The 17,938-nt window shown below is 40.7% G+C and overlaps 1 protein-coding gene across 3 annotated transcripts in view; it reads left to right on the top strand.

Moving 5' to 3' along the window:
* Positions 1 to 17,938, top strand: part of dspb (desmoplakin b) — a 56,334-nt gene that overhangs the window by 22,165 nt on the left and 16,231 nt on the right. For 2 of the 3 annotated variants that reach the window (XM_060914053.1, XM_060914055.1), the window contains exons 5-9: positions 1,734 to 1,859; positions 15,301 to 15,360; positions 16,788 to 16,955; positions 17,064 to 17,168; positions 17,378 to 17,473. In XM_060914053.1, the coding sequence (XP_060770036.1) occupies positions 1,734 to 1,859; positions 15,301 to 15,360; positions 16,788 to 16,955; positions 17,064 to 17,168; positions 17,378 to 17,473 (555 nt within the window). The remainder of the gene's footprint in view (positions 1 to 1,733; positions 1,860 to 15,300; positions 15,361 to 16,787; positions 16,956 to 17,063; positions 17,169 to 17,377; positions 17,474 to 17,938) is intronic. The other variant, XM_060914054.1, reaches the window with a different exon arrangement.

The following is a 17,938-nucleotide window of genomic DNA, read 5'->3' as shown; positions in this document are numbered from 1 at the left end:
GCTGCCACCAGGTGACAGCGAAACGCAGACCCACTAAGCTGGTGGGAGACCAAGGCTGCACTCTATCCACGGCTTACACACGTGATGGCATGGAGGATGTGTATAGTGGCAGCATCTGTCCCCCCAGAGAGGATCTTTTCAAAAGCAGGACAGATTATAACTGAGAGGAGAAATAGAATCAGAATTAACTAGTTAATTGCAGCAATTAAAGGAATAGGTAGGAAAAGGAAGGCGCAAAGACACCACGCAGCGCCTGAAAACGGGTTTTCAGGCGCTGCGCACCCATTTTCAGGCGCTGCGCGGTGTCTTTGTGCCTGCAGCGGTGCTTTGCCTGTGCTGTGGCTGAAAATAGTTCCAGATATAAATTGGTCTAGTAAATCCCTTCGTGTTAATTTGCATTGATATGTGTACTCGATGTGAATGTACAAGTCATGAGAAATAATTATAAAAAATCTTGAGTTATTTAATTCACTTTTGCAACGACAATGCTAGCTGGACATGCCAGCGACTAAGCTAAGCTAACCTGGGCGTTTATAGATCAGGACAATGGCTGGGTCGGCTACAAAACGCTTTGGCTCACTCATCCAACTCTAGGGACTGCAGGGACTGACTCAATTTCATTTGGGGGTGGCGTATTTCTTTAAATCAAAAATAAAATCTCAGGAGCCGTTTGGGAGCCGAAAGAGCCGGCTCCTTATAGTAAGAAGAGCCAAAAGAGCCGGCTCCCGAAAAATAGCCGAAATTCCCATCACTAGTAAACAATGAATGAAACAGCCGTGGCTGTCACCTGGCGGCAGCGCCAGTTATTATCACTATAAGAAGGGAGAGAAAATAGTGCCAAGCGATTGCGAGGTCTGACTTTTTATTTGGCAACGGTTTTGTGATGCAAATATATCACTCTTTTGAACACATACTGTTTTGAGACGAAAAACATTTTACTTTCGTGACCCCAACAAACTTGCTGGACTACTTTCGTCTGGACCAAAACTGGACAAGAACTGGACTCACAGGATGCTGTCAGGGGTAAGTCAGTGTGTTTGCACGACACTATTGATGGGGATGCCATACAGATTCATGTCAAAAATCCCGAACTATCCTTTTAAGATAATGCCAATAGTGTGCAAAGTGTCATCAAGGTAAACAGTGACTACACTGAAGAGTCTAAAATATGAAACACATTTTACTTGTTTGTTTTTTGTTTACCACATAATTCCATATGTTCCAGATGTTATTTCATAGTTTTGATGTCTTCAGTATTGTTCTACAATGTAGAAAATGGTCAACATACTGTATAGAAAAACCTATGAATGAGTGTGTTCAAAATTGAGTAGTACTATGGTACAATTTAGAATTTTTTAAATGAAGAGGAGAAACAAAATGCAGCAAAGCAAAGGCCTCTTTCTATAAATGTTAATGTTATACAAATGTGTCCTAACAGCAAACATATAACGAGTGCATTAATAGACACCCATCATTTGTGGTACAGATATTTTCAGAGCTGCTTTTATAGAAAATAATTTAAGTATGTTAATGAAAGTAAATTAACCTTAATTGATTAAATTAATGTTAAGCACACACAGGAGCTTTAAAACCCTGCTCTTTAAGAGCCCATACTTGAAGAGAATTTGCTAATCACACACTTTAACCAGCTACACAATTATATACTTTTTAACAGTGAAGGTTGTTTCTATTTATTCATACTTTCTTACACACTGCATTTACATCTTTTGTAGCGTCTGATACAGACGTCACCATGGGGAGATGGGCCGGGCATGATAGATCAACAGATAATGAATCACAAAACATTTCACAACTCTATCCAGAGAAGTGTGGAAGTGGAAAGAGCTCAAGAGGAACTAGTAAGTTTACTCCGCACACATGTGTAAGCGTGCTTACTTGTCCAAAAACATTTATTGTAATTTTGGTAGCCCCCCCCCCCCCCCAATTTTTTTTTTTTTTGCTGACTTGCTTGTTCAAATCATTCTGAACTGTTGAATAGTAACTTAGGTTTTACTGGCTACACAAATGATATAGCTATCTACAGAACCTTTACAAAACCACACACAGTGGGGGAAATAAGGAACTTTAAGCAGACTGTCACAGGACAGACAAGTCTGAAATGTTGTCTGTCTGTCCAAATTTCAGGTTGTCCAAATGACAGGCCAAAGGCCTGGAACAATGCGGCTGGGGATCTGGGGCCTGCCCCCCAGAAGCTGAAGGGCTTTAGATGCCTGGAGATGGCTTCTCAGCTTTTTCCAAGCATTTTTTTTTTTGTGATCTTCAAAGGCCAAATTACACTAGAAATTAGTTGCTACACTACAAATTGAATATAATTTACAAGAACATGTCAGAAGATTCAAGAAGTTATATCCAAGAAAACAGTAGTACACAGGTCAGTTCCATGTCTAGAAAAAAGTATGGGGGCAAGGATGTTCCAGCTGGTTACAACTTACTGGTATTCATATATAGGTACTATAATAACATTCATTAACATTATGTCAACAATTAGTATTTTCATACCATGTTTGTAAAAAGTCTATAAGAAATTTAGTAATTAACAATACAACTCTTCTTACATGAGTTAAAATGTTGAGTACGAGATTCCAAGTAACTTTGTAACAAAATTACTTTTAAAACGACTCAAATCTGAACATGGTCATATCATTTGGTATTCACACTAAAATCTGCTGGACTAGAACTTAGAAAATAGAATAAAATAAATTCTATTAATATATAAATCTACATCCTACAAAGCACATGACTGTGACTGTCATTCTTTTTATGAATGAAAAAAAAAATGCACATAATAATAACCATAATGTGAGTATGAATGGTTGTCTGTGTCTATGTGTCAGCCCTGTGATGACCTGGCGACTTGTCCAGGGTGTACCCCGTCTTTCGCCCGTAGGCAGCTGGGATAGGCTCCAGCTTGCCTGCGACCCTGTAGAACAGGATAAAGCAGCTAGAGATAATGAGATGAGATAATAACCATTGATTGGCAGTTTGGCACTTAATACTGTACTGCAAAGTTTCATGTAAACTGAACTCTTATGCCCAGGTCAGACAGCAGAAAGACGCATGCTGTGACCTGCGATTGGTCGGGTGGCGACGACCGTAGGTGGACGCAGGCGTTTTGTGTCAAATCCTTCATTGTGGTCAGACGTATTGCAAGACGCAGAGTTTTTAAGCTGAATCTTGTCACAAGCCAGCCAGGAACATCTAGGTCCTTATCCGATCTTTCACCCCTTTCCCTGGTTTACCCCGAGCTTTCCCCATGCTTCAGCCAGCACACCTGTCTCCAGTGCCGGCTGGTAGTCTTTCAAACAGGGGAGGCTGGTCGGTTACGATATTTCCAGATTTTAAAAGAAAAAAGAAAAAACATGTCAATTTTCCCCATACTCTTGCCTCTGATCTGGCTGATTGTTGGCAGGGTCACAAACTGTGAAATAACAGGTTCTTTTGGCCCATTAGCCTACTGTCCAATATACATGATGGTGGTGTTGGGGGGCAGTGGTGGCTGCTGAATTTTTTTTTCAGGGGGGGCAATTTTCCCCCGTTATGTCTACACGGACCATAAATGTCCACAGGACTGAAGTAGATTGACCTAGGTAGCAAATCAATTGGCCGAACTTGTTTTTGCCTGGTAAATTCAGATATCAGTATATCTTCTCTCCACTAGGTGGCAACACTGAACAAGTTAAAGGTGGCAAACTAAGGTAGCCTAGTAAACTAGACCCACCCGCCTAGTGGCCAAAAATATTTTTGCCTACGAGTGGCAAATATTCACATTTAGTCTGGCTTGCCAGGCTAAAACTAAGGAAGATTCATTGTGAAGCCTTCAAAGCAAAACATTTGGCATCACAATCAATTAATATTACATTACTCATTTATTTTCTCATATTTTTCCAGTATTCTATAATAAGTAGACACAAATTCTTAATTATAAACATATTCTAATTTCTTCATTCTAAAGAACGCAATTAAAGTGGCAGGATATAAATCCAAAACAAGTGTTTATTTAAGTTTTGAAAAAGATTAAGAAAAGCATAACCATCAAACAAACGTGCAGCTTAATTATGTGTTTTTTTTATATGGAATTGCACCATTTTAACAACAAATAATAATTCTAAATAAATTCTGCAGTTTTTTTTCCCAAGAATTCCTCCAGAAAGCCATGCCTTAAAAGGAAATTTAAAGTATTACAAGCATGTCAATGAACACAAAAGGCTTTAGTTATTTAGCTATATACACACAAGGTTACACAAGGTTTTGTAGTCAGTGCAACTTGGCTTAACAAGTTGGAAAAAAGGTAAGGTGCTGCTGGCTCCAATGAACACACATACTGTACAATATATAAAAACTGAAAATATGCTTAATTTACACCAAGTCAGAGAGAACTTGAGGCTACTGAAATATTCTAAGCATGGCAATGTTAAACTGCCATTGGTAAAACAAAAACATGGTAAACTGCTATTGGTAACACACACACACACACACACAAAAACTTTTGCCTAGTAAATTCAAATATCAGATATCACTGTACCGTCTGCTGTGCTACTTCCAGGGTGGAAGAGAACGCAAGGGTAGCAAAAAAAGAGCATTGACTACATCACAGCCAGCTAGCCAAGTTTTCCGGTGGTACCAGTTCTTGTTAAAACCTCTTGAGTAGGTCTTCTCCCCCTTCGTAGACACTTGCTTGATGTTTAAATTCGGTCTAGGAGGTCCTAGCTGTTTGATTGCCGTTTTCTCCTCATTGGTACGACGACTAAAGGGAACTTCTTTCAGAGACACTATCGTATTGTTGCACTCAACACTCACCATCTTCATAGAATGTTCACACATTTCCCGCGCAAGTTGCGTTTTCCAGCCCAAAATTATGTTCAAAACCCGCCAAAATGCACTTAAAACCGCCCAATCTGGCAACACTTGCGCGGCGCAACAGGCGTATGATGTAAGCACGCTGCTTGTGCGAGCACATAAAACCTAATAGAAAATGCATTGGGAGCATGATTTTCGAAAAAAAAAACGTACGTACCATTACTGTCAATGGGAGATTTGGGGGCAAATCTGAACCTGACAGAAATCGCACCAAAAGGGCGTGGCTATACCAGGCGCGACCTTAGCCTGATTGGACAATGACATTACTGTTGCCGTGGTAGTAGGAGTAGATAAAAAAAAAAAATCTCCCTCCCTGTTTGGGAGTGCGTCGCCCAAATCGCCCCTATTAACGAGCCGCCAGTGTTGGGGGGGTATATTTTAACATTTTATATTTTAAAATTATGGCATGTGGCATGTTGTTTAAAAATTGATCATTATTGAAAGCAGCTCTTTGTCAGGAACCTCAGCAGTAACAGCAGTGTGTTCTGGAATAGGCACAAGCACTGACCTTGGGGAGCCAAACATAGAGCTGGGTGCCACACATTTCATTCAATGACACTTTCCCTATATTTTACTTATTTTGACTGAGAAATGTTTTACTGACAATTTTGATAACCCTTCACTTTTAATCCAGGTCTGTAGTGTGAAATGTTCTCGGCTGTGTTTTCGTTTAAAAATGTTTTCCAAATTGTAGCTGTGTTTAATTCATATCCAGAAAAATATATATTCCAATATAATATACTCAGCATAAACATTTTAAATAGATTCTATATTTTTGGTCCATCCATGACATATTACTAAAGTAGCCTATTTACTGTTGTTGATGTGGGTCACTTGCTGTTAGCCAATTCACTGTCCCGTACCAGGAGAGCTGAAAGGAACGAGTATTATTCCCTACCTTTTTCACCAAGTCAATTTGAGGCGTTGGTCTACCCTGCTCTTTAAATTAAATTTTTTCCTCGAAAGGAAAACTGGCAAATGGCTTCGCCAAAATTAAATCAGCAATGCTTGGCATCCGTGCGCAGCTTTCTTGCTAGCTGACTAGCCCCCTCAAGTTCAAGTTCAGTCACTCAAATAAACGAAATTTCTGGAACTAAGATAGCAAACTTGACAACACTATATTTACACTTTATTTACAATGAAAATATATACAAACTAAAAAAGCTGGTAGAAACCGTATGTAATGAATGAAATCGAAATGTAAGCTGATCTCTTACAATACACCACAGCACTAGCGAATCCGCATGGGACTGAACTGAGATTCACCGCTGCCTGTCTATATTTGAAACGAGCTGTTAATCAAAGAAAATATCCGGCCGCTTTCACCAATCACCAGTCTCCTCGTGGAAACTGCCATGTCCCTCCCACTGTGAGCAGGGATGAGAATTTTCCGCCGATTGGCGGATTTCCGACTTTTTCAGACCAAAATGATCGTTTTTGAGATCGATGTAAATCCGTTGAGAAAGGTTTTTTTTTTTGTGTGTGTGTGTGTGTGGGGGGGGGAGGTAATGATTAACGATCTGTGGTCACCTTATAACGCAGACATCCCAAGTCTCCTGGAAGTTCCAGGAGTCTCCTGCATATTGATAGAAGCGAGCAAGCGCGTGCGCGCGCAACATTAAGGTCTGCATCACGCATCTTAGAATGTGCGCGCGCGAGGGGGTGCGCGAGGGAGACTGTGTGCAGTGTTGCCAGATACTGCTGACGTTTTCCAGCCTAAAATATGTTCAAAATCCACTTAAAACCACACAATCTGGCAACACTGCCTGTGTGCCTGTTCATGTAGCGCATGCCAGACAAAGAGCATCTTGATTGGGTTACTCAGCAAAATAAGCCAATCAGCTTTCAGTGTGGGCGGGCTTTTATCTCTTTTCTCAGTTTTCAGTTGATGAAATTTTAAAGGAACAGTCCACCGTACTTCCATAATGAAATATGCTCTTATCTGAATTGAGACGAGCTGCTCCGTACCTCTCCGAGCTTTGCGCGACCTCCCAGTCAGTCAGACGCGCTGTCACTCCTGTTAGCAATGTAGCTAGGCTTAGCATGGCCAATGGTATTTTTTGGGGCTGTAGTTAGATGCGACCAAACTCTTCCGCGTTTTTCCTGTTTACATAGGTTTATATGACCAGTGATATGAAACAAGTTCAGTTACACAAATTGAAACATAGCGATTTTCTATGCTATGGAAAGTCCGCACTATAATGACAGGCGTACTAACACCTTCTGTGCGCTTCGACAGCGCATTCATACTGAGCTCCGTATAAGAGAATTATATGATAGAACCTTTTTCTGGTTTGCACTTCATTTTAAAGGATTAGAGTATTCAAAGACATGAATAGCTAAAATGCAGAAATATAATACTGTAGAGCTCGTTTATATTAAAAGGTGCATTGATTTTTTTTGAAATCATCAAATGTGAATTGATTAAAAACAAGTCTCTTGTACCATATTAATCATTTTCACCTGGGAGTCCACCAAGAAGGGGAATTTATTTCCAAATTGCAAATTTTTGCTGATAAAATTAATGGTTTTGGGGTAAAAAAAAAAAAAAGCCAAAAATCATTAGCCCCATGGGCCCGGGCCCCGCCCCGGTTTTTTCAGACTTTTAAAATATTTTTCATTCTCATCCCTGATTTATGGGTCTATTGTTCCAAAACCTAAAAGGTTGCACTGAACATGCTGAAAAAGTCAAACAAGGTGGGATATGATATTTAAGAAAGAACACTTGTCATGATACAAAAGTTTCAGTTGATGGCATGTTGAATTGGGATATCAACTTCGAGAAAAATACATATATTTCATTGCTAAAATTAATGGGTTTTGGGTGTTTAAATGACCAAAATCCATCAGCTTCGCCCCCTGGTCCCTCACCGAGACGTTGCCCCTGGACCCCACTGGGGACCTGCGGGCCACCCCCCCGCTACTTTTCAGATTTTTTTCTCAACATGCGCACTCATCCCTGTGTGAGGCTGGGAGTCCGTGGCAGCGCTCGAAACTAATGGTGTCCCGACGTCCCGGGGACCAGACGTTTTTTTTTTTTTTTTAAAGATATTTTTTTGGGCTTTTTGCACCTTTATTGGATAGGACAGTGTAGAGACAGGAAATGAGCGGGAGAGAGAGAGACAGGAAGGGATCGGGAAATGACCTCGAGCCGGAATCGAACCCGGGTCGCCCGCATTCATGGTATGGCGCCTTAACCACCTGAGCCACGACGCCCCCAAGGGGACCAGACGTTTAAAATTATCATAAAATAGATCTAAAAAATAGAAAAAAATAGATCTAGAAAAAAAGTTCTACATTAATATTATTTACAAAGCCGTAAACCATACGTAGACATTCACCTAATTTGTCAATTTTAATTTTAAAGGCCCGGTCCCACTGGCCGATGGACACAAAATGTATGCAAAAAGGACACAGCGGACGAGCAAAATTTCGGGGGTGGCTCTATCCATTTTCATCCGCTCCAGAAATGGACAAAATTGGCGAAAATTTGCGAAAACAGAACGGAAAAGAACGGACGTGGGTAGTATATAGCGGGGATGTTAAACGCATGTTCATAGGAAGCCTAGCGGATGAAAGCGGATGGAAGTGGATGACAGCTCCGAAGGGGTTACTGGTAATAACCGAGAAGCGGACGCATAGCAGAAAGAGCGGATGCATAGCGGATGAAGGGGATGCATCACGTACGCCTAACGGAAACAAAGGGGATGTTGCGCGGATGTATATCGGATGCAGACCGTTCACTGCGCATGCGGGGGGTATGAATTGCGTCTGCTCCGCGGATATAAAGGGATGCAGCACGCACGCCGTCAGCATAAAGCGGAAAGACGTGCTGGCGGCTACATCGAGAGATCCAGATGATTTTCTCCCCCTTTTTATACAAAATATCGATTGTCCGCTAGTTGTCCTTCTACATACTCTAGACATACTCCAGACATCCTAAATATACGAGATACATCCCAGATATAAACGCTTTGTCCGTTTTGAATACTTTATATACGAGATGCATACGCTTACATCCTTTCTATTTCCGTGCTACTAACGATGAATAGACGTTTCATGTACCTTATCTTTCCTCCCTCTTTCCGTTTTCAGCTGCAGCGGATGTGAGTTGCGAGGATGCCCAGAGGATGCAGAGAGGATACAGCAGACGTTTAACGGATGATAACGGACATAGAACGTTTGTTGCTCGTATATGTCGCGGATTTACATCGTACACGGCGGAAAGTTCATCCGTTCTAAAAGTTTTGTGCAGCTCAAAACTTTTTGCGCGGATGAAATCACAGTGGACGGATGCTCGATGGATAGAGCGTATGAAGCACGTATGCAATGAGTACACAACGGATGCATAGCGTTTTCCAATGGATAGCAAAGATTTTTTTACGTTTTACATCCTCTTTGCATCCGTAAGTGCAGTGGGACCGGGCCTTAAAACGTTAACAGCGAAAAATACATTAGTAGCTACACTTTCGATGCACCTGCATCCGTAGGCTACAGAGCAGCACATTCTGTTCTAGAATCTTCGGCCGGTGTCCGCATTATATGGACTTGGAATGGAATTGCTACCGCACTCGCTGCGCCGACTCTTGCCAGAACAAAAATGCTTAAGTGGTTGAAGCGGACCAACCGCGGGGAAGAAACTGAAAGCCCAGACATAACGTCTCCGGGACCTTCAGGATCCAAAGTGTCATCGCCTGTCAATGTGGTAAGTTATTTGTGATTATTAGGTTATGACTTATGATGCTATGGTTAGGTAGGAACTACTGAGGATAGGGCTGGTCTGCAGGCAACGCTAGCAACTGAATGAACTTAATGAACACTGTTAGACACGTTATAAAATGCAACAGGAATGATGTGGATGATATTGACGGAAGATACCGTTCAACAGAATAAGTGAGTTTTCTTGGTGTCTTTCTAGTTCAGAAAGTTTAGTCAGTCAGCAGCACAACTAGGCTAGGACCTGGCACTATGTTGATGTTGCTAACATTTGCACCCACGTTTCGGCAGCGAAAGTTCATAAAAATGGATAACGGTAATGGATAACGGAAAATTCATAAAAATGGATAACGGTAATGGATAACGGAAAGTTCATAAAAATGGATAACGTAATGGATAACGGAAAATTCATAAAAATGGATAACGGTAATGGATAACGGAAAGTTCATAAAAATGGATAACGGTAATGGATAACGGAAAGTTCATAAAAATGGATAACGGTCATGGTGAAAATTATAAGTTGGCCTTATAAGTGCCAACAGATATTCAAGGTATAAATAGATGAAATGAACATAAAAGGGGTCTTATTTTCAACTAAAGTGTACTGCAGATGTAGTGAGTTGAAACATTTTCTGAATGAGCTAGTTGGCCCCTTTAAATAAACGGGTATCTATTCATACAGTGAGATCGCCAAAGTTTAATAAACTGAAAATGCAATAACTGTAATTTTGAAGTAGATGATCTATTGGACATGTGTCACTTGTGTTTTGTGACTTATTGTAAAAATGATATAAAGGGTTCAAAATCGTATAGTTACAAATATAATAGTAACTTCATATGATAATATTAACCACTGGTTATTTCAGAGAGGGAAAAAAATGGGGACACTATTGCTTGCATTCGGGACAATACAACACAGAATTCGGGACCACTGGGGGACACAAAGAAAAAAAGTTAATTTCGAGCCCTGGTCCGTGGGGCGGGTGTTTTCGCAGTATTTGTCCAATAATCGTCTTGCGTTTTGAGATTGAAAAGCGCATAGCTCCCAAATGCCATTGACAGGGATGTGATTTGGGGCTGGTGAAATTATCTGAAAATTTTAGCCGGGCGGCCCCCAGTTGGTCCAGGGCAGCGCCCTGGTGGGGCGAAGCCCCCCGAAGCTTCTGGGGTTTTCTGACTTAAAAATTGTACTAAAATGGCAAGCAAACACACAAGAAAAAACTTGTCATGATTAACAAATTCAAGCCAATTTAATGGTCAACATGCAACTCTGAGCCCCTATAGTAAATTTAATGATTCTTAACTGACAAAAAGCCAAAACATGAAACCTAAAAATGTCATTCTAAATTAAATCTGCATTAGAATAAATAGAAAATTGTATAAGGAAAAACAAAATTTATACTTTCAATTACTGTAGAAGTTGAACATACCTAAATGTGCCTTTTCAAACAAACATGATGCAACATAAGAATTCATCCACCATTATTTATTAAACTCTATTGCTCCTGGTAGTCTCCCGGTTTGCTTCTTATGTATGGCAACTTCTAATATTTGATTAAGTTACTGCACACCCCGTTTAGACAGGGTAACAGGATTGACACAAAAAAAAAATTAGTCATGCATAGACTAATTACCAAAACTGAAATTTTTAAGTAAATATTCTCAGATTCAGTTCATTCTGTCATCCATATAAAAGGTGAGAATATGTAGATCCTTGGCAACAAATAATTTCAATAATAGCTTTTGGGAGCATTTATTTTTGTTATGTGATTAATCATGGTAACAGAACTGACACAAACCTCTGGGACAGGTACAAAAATTAACAAAACATCGAAAAAATGTCTTTTCTTAATGGCATTGTCAATTTGTGACATTATATGTCCATTGTGGTTTCCACAGTCTTGTCGTTGAACATAAAGTTTCAATTCCACCTTTGTCCAACATTAAGAATCATGTCTGAAAAAAAGTCTCTTTTCAGTGGAACAGCCATTTTTGCTCATTTTCGACCCTAAAATTTGCTACAAAATACACATTTATGAACCAAAGTAGTCAAATTTTGAAATGCAAGGTAGAACTGATAATGTTTTATCATATGAGACCATAAAAAGGTTTTAGAAATCTCAAAATGTAAACAAAACACGTCCGGACAAAAAAAAAAAGTTTTCTGTGAAATTGACTCATATACAGAACTGTACAGTGTTCACTCACTTGAGGATTTTCATATGCAAGAATAAAAATCACTTTTTCACTAAACATTCACAAAAAATGTGTTTGCAATTAATTGGGATCCACTGTTTTTATCATTTCAACCGCACATCAGACCCTCGGCCAATTGAAAATGTCTTTCATGCACTTTTCTCCCTCATGAGAATTTTGAAAAGTTGGCAAGTATGTATTATTTGCACTAACATTTTAATATTGAATAAACAAATCAAAATTGTGTATAATTACCTTACATCCACGCTGTGGGAAAAGTTTTGAGCGAAAATTAAAACTAACTTCGAGTGAAAAAGGTGAAATAATCTGTGATGAAGTTGGCAGAGACTCTGAGGTAAAGTGAGAGGAGGCGGGAGGGGTCAAGCATCACTGCTGCCTCACAGACTCACTTTCCCGGGTTAAACTCCCACCACTCCCCCTCTCTCTAGCTTTTGCTTTGTTTTCACTGAGTAATCATTTTGATTTGTAAACTAGAGCCGTGATTTAAACTGCTGTTTCTTCGGACGTAACTAAAACAAACTGAAATAAAAACCGCCCCTTCTTTTCTCCTCAGAAGGTTTAGCCTCCGATGCTAACCTTTTCACCACAGCTTTCATAGCGTGCGCATGCGCATCCAGGAAGCAACAGATGGCACGAGGCCCCGTTGCCACGGCAACCTTCGTCACTCCGCGAAAACATACCCAACTGTCGCACGTGCAGTGACACCATCACCACTCACAGGTTTAATATGGGGAAAGAAATGAGCTGGGTTGTTTTTTCTTCTTCCCCATGTTTATTTACTTTAAAAACACACACACACACCAAACTGATGATCAGGTGCATCTTTACGCTCGATCACGGAGGCTGCCATCTTTCAACTCTTTGTTTGAAGCGAGCTTACGTACAGCTATCCAACAAGCGCATTCATTGGTTGTTACAGAGCGATGGGCCAATCACGTACCTCGTTTCATCTCAATGACGGAATTACTGAAAGTCGGAACGAATAGGATATGAATGCAGATTTTTGAGTGAAAAATCGGAAAAAAATTTTTTTTTTTAATTTTGAGGTGAAAAAAGCGGAATTCCGCGAATTCGCGGAAAAATCACATCCCTGCATTGAAGTCCACTGAGGCTGGGCTGCATCGTGCTGTCACGAGGGGGAAAAACTCACGCACACATTAGGCAAACTGGGGAAAGTTATAACGGAATGATTTCGCACTGTAGTTGGGTTGAGCACATATATTTCTATGATTCTGGATCTGAAATAGCAATGTTATAAGGTCGGCTATAACATAAGCCTAGCGCAATTCATCTTACACGATGTTCGTCATTTTTAGAGGAGGCTGAGCCTCCCTCGTTGTCTTAGAGCAATCGCCCGTGCCTGTCTCATCAGCTCATCCACAGCTCTATATTTTACCGCTCGGATATTCATTCGGTGCAGGACTGTCTTCGCCTCAGGTTATGGCTTTTCACCCTCCCCTCGTTTTTTGTATTCTGTCATTTTGTTATTTTGCTGTGCACTGTGGAATATTTTGCTCTTCTGTGGACATCTTTTATTGGGACTGTGAGCACGTTGTTTTCCCAATGCGGAAGCGCTTTGAACTTCTGAACTGTGGTTTTTTTGAACTGCGAGCTCTTTCCTTTTGTGGGGCTACGTTTCTGGACTCTATCGTGCTTTTTTTTTTTCCTTTTGCGCTCGTTTGGCAGCTGATCTCTAATCTGTTTTTTCCCTAATTATTTGTTCTTGTATTTCTCCTCCCCTTCACTTTTTTCTGCCATCTGGATAAAGACCTGCCTTCTACATGCATCAACCTGCTATTTGCAGGTTGGAAGTGAACCGCAGCTGAAATGCAAACAGATTGTGATCCACTTGCGTCAACCTGCCTCTACTAAAGACCCTCTGCAACACTCTGTCGTTATCTGTGTTGTCGTGCGTCGATGCAAGACCAGTCTTGCATCTACCTGTGATTTTGTTATCGCAGGTAGACGCAAGTAGTTGAAAACTAATTGCAGCCTGCAGTCTGACCTGGGCATTAATCAAATGACTGGATCGATCAGATACTGTCAACCCTAAAACACTAGTTCAGCTGGATTGTGCAATAAAAACAGTGACTACTTATTATTATTATTATTATTATTATCTTATTTAGTTGCCACTCTGTGAGAGGGAGGTGCCTATACATTTTGGCGGGGCTTGGACCTTTAGTGGCCGAGTTATGAATTTTTAAATCCCAGCGCATGCAAGCGGCTGGAGCCAGGGCTTGTGCTAAAGTTTTCCGCAAGCTGTGCTTGTTCCTGACATCGGATTGGGCTGTGCCTGGGCTCTTTTGAAAGGTCTCAGGGAAAGGGATGTGCCTGTGAAGTTTGGTGGGGCTGGGATTTTGGGTGGCTGAGTTATAAATTTTTAAAGGCTGTCTCAAGCCAGGGCTTGTGTTTAAAGTTTTTCAGGGGCTCCGGACAAATAGTGGGCTGAGCCATGGTTGTACCAGGCCATGCCTGGGCTTGTTCAAAAGGGCTCAGGGAGAGGGATGTGCCTATAAATTTTGGTGGGGTTAGGACCATCGGTGGCGACACGGTGGTGTAGTGGTTAGCGCTGTCGCCTCACAGCAAGAAGGTCCAGGTTCGAGCCCCGTGGCCGGCGAGGGCCTTTCTGTGCGGAGTTTGCATGTTGTGTCTGTGTGGGTTTCCTCCGGGTGCTCCGGTTTCCCCCAAAGGCATGCAGGTTAGGTTAACTGGTGACTCTAAATTGATCGTAGGTGTGAGTGAATGGTTGTCTGTGTCTGTGTCAGCCCTGTGATGACCTGGCGACTTGTCCAGGGTGTACCCCGCCTTTTGCCCGTAGTCAGCTGGGATAGGCTCCAGCTTGCCTGCGACCCTGTAGAACAGGATAAAGTGGCTAGAGATAATGAGATGAGGACCATCGGTGGCAGAGTTATGAATTTTTAAAGTCGGGCCCCTGGAGGCCTCCATTTCACAGGCTGCTTTACAGTATTATATATTCACCCAGTGTAACATCTGGAAGAAAATTAGAAGTAGATTAGACCCATATCTTTAAAATTTTTCATGGGCCATCTGGTTTAATTCTTTTGAAATACAGACGCATTCAGATTTTTTATCAGCCATCCGGTCTGATGCGTTTGAAATACAGATGGACAAATGTGAAAATTACCAGTAAATGTTCACCGGTCCGGCCTTATTTCCCCACACTGCACGCACTGGTATTCTGTAGGAAAATGTATCCATGCAGTGCATCAGCTGCAACTATGAATGAATATCTAAAACCAGGTACAAGAGAGAATTTTTCACAACAAAATGAATGACTTCTTGTCACTTCCTGGTATCAGGTTAAGTATGAGCAGAACAAATCTCTCTCGCTCATATGCAGATACACACCTAACTGTATCTGAGCTGTAAATATAGACCATTGTAGGTCGCTTTGTTTAACCACCTGATCTGATAGTTGTCAAACACCTGTGCAATAAAGACATAAATGCCTTTGCCCTGTTACAGAGAGAGAGAAGAGACAAGGCCAGCCTGCATTTGCTGGATCAGGAATGGGACAGCCTACAGGTAGGCTCTGAATGGTCACTGAACTTTCGCAACAGTAAGTTATTTATCTAACTGAACTTCAATTAGCACAAATTTCAGGTCACACAGTGCTGTGAAAAAGTATTCGCCGATTCCCTTTATTTTTGCTGAAGTAAATGGTTTCAGATTCTCATATAAAATGTAACAGAAGACAAGGAGAACATAAGGAAACGCAAAACACATTTTGTAAATGATTTTAATTTATTGAAGGAAAAAGGTTATGCCACACCTATTTCACCCATATAATTGCCCAAGTACTTTCCCTCTTAACCTTAACTGGTTGTGACACTTTTAGCAGCAGCAACAACAACTGCAACCAAGTAATTGGAGATTAGGTTGCTTTCAGGAAATTTTGGCCCATTCGTGTTTGTGGAATTACTCGGCCACATTGGAGGACTTTCAAGTGTGAACATTCAAGTCAGAACTTTGACTAGACCATTCTAAAACCTTAATTTCATTTATTTTGAGACATTCAGGAGTGGATTTGCTCTTCTGTTTTGTTTTGTTGTCTTGCTGCATAACTAAATTGTGTTTGAGATTCAATTCACAGACTGGTGACATGGTAGAGAGCAGAATTCATGGTTCTGTCAGTTATGGCATGCCACGAAAGTAAAGCATCCCCACAACATCACACTACCACTACCATGTTTGATGGTTACTATGATATTTTTTATTATGGAATGCTGTTTGGCAAATTCCTGATGAGCCTTTATGTTCCTCTTGGTATGCAGTGGATTTTCAACTTGCAATGCTACTATTTTTGGCCTAGTTTCTTTCTAATGCTGGAATCATGAATGCTGACCTTATCTGAGGCGAGGAAGATCTGCAGTTCCATAGATCATTGGTCTGGGTTCTTTTGTGACTTCCTTTTGTGAGTCATTAATGTGCTCTTGGAGGAATTTTGGTTGGCTGGCCACTTCTGTGAAGATTCATCACTGTTTCAAGTCCCCCCCATTTTGGAAATAATGGCTCTGTGGTTTACTGGAGTCCCAAAGCCTTTGAAATGGCTTAGAAATTGCCGACTTTATATTGCAGGAAAGATTCTGTTTAAGTGATGTTTAAATTCAACATGACTGGCATTAATCAAGCCTGGATGTGTCTAGTCTAATTATCAAATTAATTTTGTGTTGATTAACTAAGAAGGTAGTTATTTTTCCCCACACAGAGCTTCTTGGGATTGGATAACTTTTTTTTCCCCCTTTTCTCCCCCTTCAAGAAATGAAATGATCATTTAATAACTGTATTTTTTGTTGTCTTTGGAGGTAAGTACTTTTTCACTGCACTGCAGATTGGGTGTAATGATCATAATTCATAGAATTAATCTGTGCTCAGGACAGATTTCAAATGGAACAAGCAATCTAATAGCATAGTGTTCAAGATGCCTGAAAATGTTTTCCCTGTATTTGCAGAAAATGTCGTTTGAACGGGGTGCTCAGTTACACGAGCTTCAGAAAATCATCAGTGAGATCACTCAAGAGATCATGTGGGTGAATGATAGGGAAGAGGAGGAACTGGTGTTTGACTGGGGCAACAAAAACATTGATGTCTACATCCCCAAGAAGCAAGAGAGCTACTCAGTAAGATAGCGCAACCCTACATATAACATACTGTACGTCCACACATACTCAAATACACAGGGTGTTAAAAACTAATTCTTTCTGGTCACCTTTTTTTTTTTAAATCAGAGGTTAATTAGTGATTTGGAGGAGAAAGAGAAATATTTGAATAAACTGAAAGTAAAAGTGGACAACCTACTGGCAAGCAACCACCCTGCATCAGACAAAATTGAGGTAAGTGCTTATTTTCTTTCTGTGCAGGGTAACTTGCTTATTCATTCGTTTATACATACATGCATGCATGCATGCATGTGCATATATTGCGGCCCTGGGTCCCTATACACACACACACACACACACACACACACAAACACACACACATTACATAGTATATATTACACGCACACATCCTCCCTAATGATTCAGCCCTTGTATTGTCCTAGGCTTACATGGAGACTCTTCAGACCCAGTGGAGCTGGCTTCTCCAAATCATCAAATGCATTGATGTGCATCTAAAAGAGAATACAGCTTACAGTCAGGTAAAACATGAGCTCCATTTGCACCTTCATTCGCTCCATTTCAACCAGTTAGCAATTTACAGGTTTCGTTTTCTTGTGGTAGTGTGTTCTTTTGGTGTTAGTGTGTGAATCAAATAAGGTCACTGGTTTGATTCTCTAGACTAGCAGGACTGGCTGAAGTGCCCTTGAGCAAGGCACCTCGCCAGGCTGCTCTGGGTATATTGTATGTCTGCAAAATGCCTGTAATGTAAATAAGCCCATGTGTTTCCAAACCAGGAATATTTAAATACCATTAAGAACAATAAAAGCACCATTAAGAACAATAATAACTAGAAGGGGAGTCAGAGAATGTAGACCTCGACTAAAGACAATAGTTGACTCTTCTATGATATGCAAATCTGCAACCGCAACCAAGTTTGTCTGGATATATTTAGAAAATAATTACAATTATTTGCCTACATGTGTATCCCAGAGGATTACTGGTAC

Source organism: Neoarius graeffei, chromosome 2 (assembly GCF_027579695.1).
Source record: "Neoarius graeffei isolate fNeoGra1 chromosome 2, fNeoGra1.pri, whole genome shotgun sequence".
In the NCBI taxonomy this organism is placed as follows: domain Eukaryota; kingdom Metazoa; phylum Chordata; class Actinopteri; order Siluriformes; family Ariidae; genus Neoarius; species Neoarius graeffei.
Note: the sequence above shows the minus strand (reverse complement) of the source record. Positions and strands in the feature narration are given on the sequence as shown.